The 10113-nt window shown below is 50.5% G+C and overlaps 1 protein-coding gene across 1 annotated transcript; it reads left to right on the top strand.

Moving 5' to 3' along the window:
* The first annotated feature begins 5947 nt into the window (after nt 1-5947).
* SYS1 (SYS1 golgi trafficking protein) lies at nt 5948-8290 on the top strand. The gene is made up of 3 exons (XM_063172220.1): nt 5948-6124; nt 6757-6824; nt 7371-8290. The coding sequence occupies exons 1-3, from the start codon at nt 5963-5965 to the stop codon at nt 7609-7611; spliced, it is 471 nt and encodes a 156-aa protein (XP_063028290.1). The 5' UTR covers nt 5948-5962; the 3' UTR covers nt 7612-8290.
* The last annotated feature ends 1823 nt before the right edge of the window (nt 8291-10113 follow it).

Here is a 10113-nt window from a genome sequence, read left to right as displayed (position 1 = left end):
TGGCACGGCCCGCGGCCAGCGTCACTGCGTTATGGGGAGCGGGCGGAAAGGAGAAAGGGGAGAAAGAGAGAGGAAAAGGAATGGAAAGGGGGGAAAAGGAGAAAGAGGACAGGAGAAAACGAAAGGAGGAAAAAGATGGGAAAAGGGAAGGGAGAAGTGAAAAGAGAGAGGGAAAGCGAAAGAGGGGGAAGAAGTGAAAAATTAGGGGGAAAGGAAAAAAGGGAAGGGAAAGCGGGCGTAAGAAGGAGGAAAGAGAAAGTGGGGGGAGTGGGCACCCAGCATCCGCCTTTGCAGCATTCCACAAGTGACGATGTCACATTTACAGAAAGCCCTGTCCCTGGCAGCGTGTCGCCGCCGCGGTTGCATCACTCGGGGATGGAACACGAAACCGCTCCCTCAGACTTCTAAGTAAGCGGCAAGCGCAAAAACCCACACTGATAAAGGAGGCGGAAAACCCAACGGCGCAGTTCAACTATTTCCGTTTCTCTTCTCACATGAATAACTTTGCCTGACCATAAAAACTTGCTTGACAATCTCTATTTCAACCCCTTAACCCGAGGGGCACCTGAAACACCATAACACTACAGCCCCGTGCTCGTGCTGCAGCCACATCAATTTTTCACTTGGGTTTCCAGCTGGTTTTCTCTGGTTTGTAGAGAATGAAAAAACTTCTTAACAGGGAAGCAATGCATAGCAAAGCATATGTGCCATGGTCCCACCTGCCAGGTATGCCAGCTCCTCTTGGTCGGATTCTCAGCCTTCTCCAGCACTACCTGAGAGAACCTGTAGACTTCCCCCTGTCCCACCTCCAACCAAAAAGATGGCTAAGATGAAGCAGCTTTTCCAAGTGCCTGTTCCTTTGGGAATACACAGCTGCAGAGGGTGTGAGCTGAGATCCATTGGTGTCCTCAGTGTTTACTAGCACTGTGCCCAGGCACAATACCACTGGCAGGAGGGATCCGTGCTGAGCTGGCTGCAGAACCTGTTGGCACAGTATGAAGTGACAAGGGGCACTGCTCGGGGCTTAAAAAAAGTAGTTAAGATCTGAAGGCAGCACACATGTGGGTAATGGTAGAGCCAACCTGAACAGGCTGTGGGGGAGTTTGCTGACCTGCTCTGCTCCTCCACCTCAGCATCTAAGGCCATCAGGGAGGGGTCTGTGCTATGGGCTGGGTGACTACCCTTCCTTATTACCTTTACTTCGTCACACAGAGGAACTGATAAAAATCACTGCTGGTGCAGCCAGGGAGCCCAGCTCTCATAAATATCCAGCTCTGGACACTCAGCAGAGGTGGGGAGCAGTGGATGGTGAGGAACAAGAGCACACAGGCTGGGTCAAATGTGCAAAGAATGGTCCTTACCATGACATCTGTCAGACAGGAGGCAGCCTCAGCAGCACAAAGTGGCCAGAAGTACTCCATGCCCCTGAACCCTCTAAATGCCACCTGTATTTGTGTGCATGTGGCCATGACCCCTCTACACGTCCTTCCAGCTAAAGCAGCCACCACAAAGATGCTTTCAAAACCAGCTTTCTGTATTGTGGCTACAAATATTGCTCACTCACCTGTTAACTTCCTCTCCAAACCAGCACAATATGCCAAGCTCCTGGTCATCACACCCTCAACATATACCCCTTCCACCCAAAAATCCCCTTGCATGGCACAGGACAGTGTTTTCCCTCCCAGGGAAGTTCTGCTCTGATGGGATGGAGAGGAGTCAGTCTGCCTGGCCTGGAGACCACACACACTGTCCATCCATCTCATATCTGTGTGCACAATCCTTCAGGAAAACTGATCTTGGGCTTCTGGAAATGGAAGAGAAAATTAAACTACAGCCTAATGTACTTTTCAGCCTTGAGAACAAATTCCTGTAACTTTACTGATGACATTTTTAACGTGCATTGCGTAGATCCACCTCCCTTCCTCACACACACAGAAACGTTCTGTGACTGTATCTCAAGAGAATAAGAGGAAATGCAGTCATAAAAGTCATCATATGATTCTAAACTCATGGCCATAAAACACCTGCCTTCATTTTGCCCTTCAAGTGTTTCCTTTCAAGATGCTGACATTGTCCTCTCTGGAATAATGCAGGAAATCCGTGTGTATGTGACACTCTGAGAGAGCAACAGGACAAATGGGCCCAGAGAGCAAAAATGTCCTTTCCTGAAACTTCACCACGAGGGAAAGAAGCAGAAGCAAAATGAAATGCATGTCGAGAAACACATTTGTTCTGGGCAATGAATTCTCACATTCAAGGTGCGTCAGTTGCATTCTCCACATAAAAATTACAGCTGGCAGAGAAATAACACAGGCTGGCCACCACTGTTCCCAACCTAGTGAAGGATTACCTAACCCTCATGTTGAAAATAGAAATAAACACCTGTCAATTACCAACACAGCACAAACATGCTGGAAGTGGAATGGAGTGTCCAAATACAACACATTTGGAGGGTGAAGGGAATCTCACTTCTACATGGCACATCAAGAAATAATCTAGAGATAAATAAAAATAAATAATAATAGAATAATAGAAATAAAAAGAAATAATCTAGATAATCTTGGGAAGACCACACACAAGGCCCTTTAAACAACTTGATCATAAATTCTGTTGCACTAATCAGGAAAAGAGATTCTCCAGCCAAGCTCAGCACAGTTCCTATAGCAAATTTTCAGAAAGAGCTTAGAGCAGGATTCTCAAGCGAGAAGAAACCTTAAGTAGGGTTTTAAAAATTCCATTTTAAATTATTTAATTCCATTCCAAATTTTAAAAAGTCCATTCAGTACACTGAATTCTTTGGAAAAACACACCTGCACACCATGTGGGTGGAGGAAGAGGAGTGACTGAAAACTCTCATCCCATGGTTTGAGCCACTTAATGGTGAATTATTCTGGAAATGTGTGCTCTTAGCCTTGCTGTCCCTTTAGCAAAGGTGACCTTAGCACAACTGCTACCTTCCAGTCAGGAGGGAAATGAACTCCAGCAAAGGTCATCCAGACAGCACCACCCTTTGTACACCAGCTGGTAAAATACAGACCACCTAAATAAACAGCTTCCTGTTTAGCCAATGATTCCTGGGGAGGAAAACAGTACCCTCCTAGGCAGCTATTTTTTATGTAAAGAATCTGTGGCTAAATAGGGTATTCTTTTCCTACACTCCTGATAAAGAAGTGACCACAATGGTTTCATGTGACCTGGGTACACCCTCAAGTCATCAGCTGCGTCCGGGGCGTATCGCCGCTGCTCCTTCCACCTGCTGCTCTCCACAACACGCAGGTGGCACTCACAGAACAGTCACTGCTTAAAAACGATGTTCTAACCACAAGTCAGGCCAGCAGCACCCACTGTGGCACCCTAGAAATCATGGTCTTTGTGTTTCAACATCCTTTTCCTCTTTAACACGTTTCCTCCACAGCTGTCTCCAACTTTTTATTTAAACAAAGAGGAAGAAAAGAGAAATTAAGAAAGCTGTTTAATTCCCAATGCTGTTTGCTTTCCAGCTCCACTTTAAACCTTATTCCTTATTCCACAGAGCAGGTGTGGGGGGCAAGGCATCCCACAGGGAGAACACCCTCTTTTCAAGGAGAAGAACACAGTCCCTTATGCTGGAGCAGCCTGGAGAGGAGAGAGAGCCAAATCAGGAGCAGGAACAAACAAACATGACCATGAAAGATGCTGTCACAAAGTCAGACAGGAAACAAGCTCACAAACTCAACTGCAGTTGAGTCACAGCACAAATGTGCCACAGCCCTTCCCCATGTCCATATGGGAACTCTGTCTGTCCAGGGCAGGAGGGAGCCTCAAATCACACCTGAGGCTATTCCATACCTTCAGTCACAAGGGCAGCAACCAAGAAGGGAGGAGCCTCAGATTCCAAAGCAATTCAAGTCAACACCTCCCAAAACACCAGCTTGTATCCTGTGATGCCATGGACTTTTGGATAAGTCAGATATTTGGCTGTGGAAAAATAACCAGCAATGATAGCAACAGTGCTACCTTACACTAGCTTGGAGCTTTAGTCAGCTTTGTCTAAACTGACAAAATTTTTGCTGGCAAAGGAAAGTTAGTCCTATGAGGGACTATAAAAGAAATAGGTAAGTGAGAATTAATATCTAAGTGATGGCTTGCATGTCTCTGAGAGCCAAACACAGCAGATTTCAGGAAAGGAAACCAATTTCTACCAAGAATTAACAGAGGAAGTGTCGAGCCTCACAATTTAGGCTCAGCAACGTGTTGGCAGCAGACAGCACTGACATCGCTGGGATTTTCCCCTCTTCATTTCTACACTGGCTGAGGCTGGAGCTTCTGCAAAAACAGATTCTCCAAAGGCCAAAGTGAGAACTCGGCAATAGTGGCCCACATCCACCACACGTGTGCCTCTGCCTTGCACAATCTTTCCTAGGAAATGGTCAGGGAACAGGGAACAAAATGTGTCAAACCTGGCTCAGCACAGAAATTCACAGAATGAGGAAAGGAAAACATACAGCAGAGCTGCATAGGGAACTTCCCATACGAGGCATGGAAAAAACGTCATGAGAACCTGTCAGAGATCATAATCTGTGTTCCCATAGCCAGCATATTCCACACCCACAACCGATGTGAGCCTACCACCTCCCTCAGAACCTGGATTCCCCTTTTTATTCCTTCTGCTCTCTTTTCCAGGTGAAAACGGCTCTTGTGGCAACTCCCCCATCGACTGAAACAGCCCGGGGGTGCCTCCTCTCCTTTTTCCAGCAAAGATTTTATCTCCAAAATGCTCCGTTGTCCCACACAGCCTTGGGGATTTTGCTATTAAGCCAGTGACAATTCTTATACCTGAAGCCAAGCAAGCAGGACAGCTCACAACAAGCCCCAGCAGCCAGGAGCTGATCACAGAAGGGGTACAGTGGAGCATGAGGGTATCTGGCACCTGGCCATGTCATGAGGCCAAATAAAGATATCAGCACGTACCAGAAGAAACCTCCCAACCCAGCCCTGTAATGGAAAGGTGCTGCCAGGGCACACCAGGACTCAGAACAACATCGTGGTATGGCCTAGAGCTAAAATGAGCACAGCTGGGCAGCAGCTGCCAAGAGCCTCAGCGCCTACAGGAACTGGCCTGGAAATGAAAGGAAATACCCGGGGACAGCAATTTCTTGTATGGTTGGTATTTGTGTCCTTAGCAAGGGCTGCTCGGCCACGTTACTGAACACGCTGACACCAGTGCAGGGGCTGGGGAAGCCTTATCTCCAAAATCCTCTGTTGTCCCACACAGCCTCGGGAATTTCACAGTTCACACAGCGACAATCTCATAGCTGAAGCCAAGCAAACACTGCGGCTCACCGAGGGCACCAAACCGAGCCCCGCAGCCAAGGGCTGATCACAGGAGGGGTACGGGGGAGCACGAGGGACTCTGAGTCTTTTTAGCAACTTTTAGTGATGAAGGCACCGACCCAGGGCAGGGGACAGGGCTGGGGACGCCCTTGGCAGGCAGATATGGGAGAGCGGGACACTGGGCACGGAGGGCAGCCGGGTCCGAGGTGGTAGCTGGGAGTCGGAGGCAGCGGGCGGGGTCGGGATCGGCATCGAGCGGGGTCAGGATCGGGGTCAGGATCGGGATCCAGCGGGATCGAGGACACCGAGCGGGGTTAGGATCAGGATTGGGATCGGGATCGGGACCAAGCGGGGTCGGGGCAGCGGGCTGGGGTCAGGATCGGGACCGAATGGGCTCGGGGACACCGAGCGGGGGGTCGGGATCGGGATCCGAAGCGGGATCAGGACCGGGACAGAGCGAGGTCGGGATCGGGATCGAGCGAGGTCGGGATCGGGATCGAGCGGGGTCAGGATCGGAATCGGGACCGGGACCGAGCGGGCTCGGGGCAGCGGGCGGGGCTCGGGGCCGCAGCGGGTCCTCCCCCCCGCCAGGGGGCGCTCTGGCGCGGCACCTCCGGCACTTCCGTCGCGGGCGGGAGGCGGGCGGGCGATGGCGGCGCAGTTCCGCAGCTACGTGTGGGACCCCGCGCTGATCGTGGCGCAGATGGTGCTGCTGCAGGCGGGATACTACAGCTCGCTCGGGCTCTGGCTCGCCCTCCTCGGCACCCTGGGCAGCACCGGGCCCTCTCTCCAGCAGGTGTTCAGCGACGAGGTGAGGGCGCGCCCCGGGAAGCCGCCGTCGTGGGCACAGGCCGTGGAGCGGGGGGATTGCTGGGGCTCTCTGGGGAGGGAGAGCCCGCTGCCGTGTGGGCATTCCCGGTGCTAGGGACATCTCCCCGCCCTGGGAGCACCCCGGTGTGCGCTCAGGGCTCCCATGCCCCATAGCAGCCCCCCAATGCATAGACCTGTCCTGTGTGCGTGCCCCAGTGAGGAGGTGAAGCCGTCCCTCTCAATAGGTACCTGGGGTAGAGACAGCAATTCGGTGTGTGGCGGGGGGTACCCCCATATAGGGACAGACACCCTGTGCAGATGGTGCCCCTGTGGAGAGGGAGCGCCTCGTTCTGTAGGTGATACCCCCTTATAGAGATACCCTTTGTAGGTATCTCCGGTATAAAGACTCCCTACCCCCTAGAAACACCCCCACTATGGACGCACACCCTCCAGCCCCAGTTTAGGGGATTCCCGTCAGCACAGAACCAGACCTTTCCCTTTCCCATAGGTGCCCCCAGACAGACAGACAGACATGTCCAGCTCCTCCTGTAGATCCTGATCCATGCAGGGCTGTGCCACGGGAGACTCGGGCTGCGATTTGTGCCGCGGGTTCCTACTAATAGTCCCATGTAGATTTTAGGCTTCTCAACCCCGCCGGGGAGGCTCTCCATGATGGCTTTCATCCTCAATGCACTCACCTGGTAAGTCTGCAGCTAGCTGGACCTCCTGTATCTTGTCCTTTCATGCCATTAAGCTGTAAAAGAATTCAGTGTGCTGTACTGCCTCTCTGCAAACATCTCCCAAAATCCCTGTGCCTTCTTAAGCATGTCTGCCGAGGGCAGTAGGGAACTGCTGACTCTTGGCTTTCTGGAACCTGGAAAAGTCATTTCACTTCTCTGCCTCAGTTTCCCAGCTGGGACTGAGATTTACTTTTGTGGGAGATTTTACTAAAAGTTAGAATTAATGGATTTCAGCAAACACTAATGTATTAGGAGATAGTCTATAAATTCCTGCCTGTTTTCTGCACTAAAATCTAATTTTCCTGCCATCATGTAATTAAAAGCTGTAAGCCTGCAAGTCTTGCTGCAGCAGCCAGGAGAGAGGTCAGAAACAGCCTACTCTTAAAATACTTGAAGAAGTTTTAAACCCACTGCATAATCAGCAGTGAGAACTGCTGACAGCTCTTGCTGCAGCACCTTTTCCGCAGGTCTGGTGGAGTTCATTAATCCCTTGCCTTTGCTTTGCAGCGCTCTGGGCTTGCTGTACTTCATCCGCCGAGGGAAGCAGTGCCTGGATTTCACCGTCACCGTTCACTTCTTCCACCTGCTGGGCTGCTGGATCTACAACTCGCGTTTCCCCTCGACGCTGACGTGGTGGCTGGTGCACATCGTGTGCACGGCGCTGATGGCGGCCATCGGCGAGTACCTGTGCATGAGAATAGAGCTGCGGGAGATCCCCCTCAACTCCGCCCCCAAATCCAACGTATAGACTGCCGCAGGCAACCGCGTGCTGCGTTTTGTCATTGTTCCCAGCACAATGCACCCAATGCCTCAGAATCATCCCTCAAGAAGCACAGCAGGTCTGTTCAGACTTTATGGTTTTGGTTTTTTTTTTTTTTTCCTTTGGACCTCGGTGACTGCATGAGTGCGAGCGTCTCCTCTGGCATCGGCTGGCAGCAGGGGAGGAGCAGAAGTTTATTTTGTTAACACAAAGTATTAATATGGACTGGATGGAGAGTGTGCCCTTCAGCTCTTCACTCGTGAGACTGTTCAAGGCCAGGTAGCAAAGTGAGGAGCATTTGGAATGTAACGATGTGGGAGTGCCCTCGATGGGTAACACAATGGTCAGCTCTGCTTGCTGGAGCTGCCACGGTGAGCAGTGGGGCTGGGAGCTGCTGCTTCCAATCTGTGACTTCTTTGGGCTTTGCTTGGGAAAAGAGTCAAGGAAGTGAATGGATGGGGAGAAAGAAAACAGTTGTACTTACCTGAATCACCAGCTGAGACACTAAATAATAACCTGTAATGTTAGATGGGTTTGTTTGCTGTTTCCATGTTTGATACACAGAGGTGACAGACAGCAGTTTGCTGAAGAAATCTTTTGTAATAATAAAAATATAATGTTGCTGTGAGTGTTACGGCTCTCCCGGGAAGCTGAGCACTTCAGGAAATACCAGAGTGTCTGTATCATGGCAACAGGAGGATGCAGCCAGAGAACACTTGGCTGTCAGGTGCCCACTGTCTGGGCACATAAAATTTCCTACAATAAACATTTCATACCTCTGCTCTGGAGGGAAGGCATCACTGAGTGCTGTCTGGGGAAGTCAGCTGGCATAACCCCACTTCAGGGGGAGTGTCAGCTGTCCAGGATCTCCACGTGTGCAGCCTGAGCCTGGAGCTGCCCTGGGGAAACCTGCACAAGTGTCCTGCAGCCATGATGCTCTTCCTTGGATGGGTTTTCCCATCAGGCTTCAGCAGTCCAGCAACAGGTCTTGCCTGGTAGAGGTGATGTTAAGTAAGAGACTGTTGTTATTTCTTGAATATTTAGAGGTCCTTCAAATAAACTTCACCAGGCAGGGACATCCCCTTACTGCTGAGGGTCCAGAGCTGGGTGATTCCTCCAGATCCAGCAGCCCAAGCAAGCAGCCCCTCATCCTGCTTGGTTTCCACTGAGGGATGGCCATGTTGTGCAGCTCCAAATGAGGGCAAAGCCAGGTCTAGAGACAGATTTTTCTCCTGTGCAGCATCTTGCTGCAGTAACTTCCCTTTGTATTTAATATTTGTAAGTTTTAATTTGCAGAAATTGTTTGCTAATTCAGTTTGTTGACAAGTGGTGGGATGATGTGAGACTGATAAACTCTCTGAAGGTGCTCTTGGGCAGCTGAGCTGAATTTCAGTCCCTGCTCTCACACTCAGACACTGTAAATGGGGGCAGGATGACATCCTGCTGCTTTACATGCACAGCAGGTCTCCAAAGGAAGATTTCTGTCTAAACAAATGTAACCAGCACTTTTTATACTGGGAGATTTCACCAGGAGCCCTTCCTGACCAGAGCCCCTGTAAGCAGGGTTTCAAACAGCAGCAGCTTTCAGAGGGAAGAGTTTACACAAGTGTTTCTCTGGGCAGGAGCCAGCCTGGAGGGCCACCCAAAGGTCACTTCCTAGGGCTGCCCCTGCAGCAAGACAGTCCATCTTCTCAAAATCTGCTTATTTTTCATGAACAAGGATACTTTCCTTTGTCCCAGCCATCTCAGGCTGGATGCAAACTGGTCTCCAGTAGGTGCCAGTATGTCCCTCAGAAAGGAGCAGGGAGTGCTGTGTTGGGATCAGGGTGAGGAGCAGAGGGCAGTGCTGCCTCGGGGTGGCGAGCACTGCCGTGCTGTTAGTCATGTTCTAAAACTCCTGCAGGGTCATGTTGTCCTCTGCTGCTTCGTGGTGCTATTCTTGAGAAAGAACATCCCAGTCCTGCAGGGACAGGGAAAGCTTGCAGGTTCGCTTCAAGGCTTAATATCCCACCAAAGCCTTGTGTGAACTGCTGTGTTCAGGGCTGTTCTTGAGGCAAGCAGGAGCTGAGGATTAATTACAGTGAATTTGAGAGCAAGGAGACAAAGCCACGTTCTTCCAGCTGCTGCCAGGGTTGCTGTGGGTCTGTATTATCAGAGCTGCCACCTTTGTTCCCCTGCAGGAACAAAGGTGAAGACTTTGGACTAAAGAACACTTAACCCATTTCTTTTTAAGTATATGAGATATGCTCTAACAGCTTCAGCAGCTTCCCTGGGGGGGAAATTGGGGACAGCTTTGTATCTGGAGAAACTCACAGCAAGGCCATGAGAAGAATCCTTGACAAATGGGGCTTTCACACTGAGGCTGCAGGACATCCCAGGAGCTGCACTGCACCAGCATGAAGTGTGCTGTAGGATCAGAAATCTTTCTGAAAGGCTGCTGACTGCCCAGGAGAAATGAACCTGTGTATTATCTTTTTTTTTTTTTCCTAA

The sequence above is a fragment of the Melospiza melodia genome, chromosome 19 (genome assembly GCF_035770615.1).
Source record: "Melospiza melodia melodia isolate bMelMel2 chromosome 19, bMelMel2.pri, whole genome shotgun sequence".
Taxonomy (NCBI): domain Eukaryota; kingdom Metazoa; phylum Chordata; class Aves; order Passeriformes; family Passerellidae; genus Melospiza; species Melospiza melodia.
This window is presented reverse-complemented; position numbering and strand designations above follow the sequence as displayed.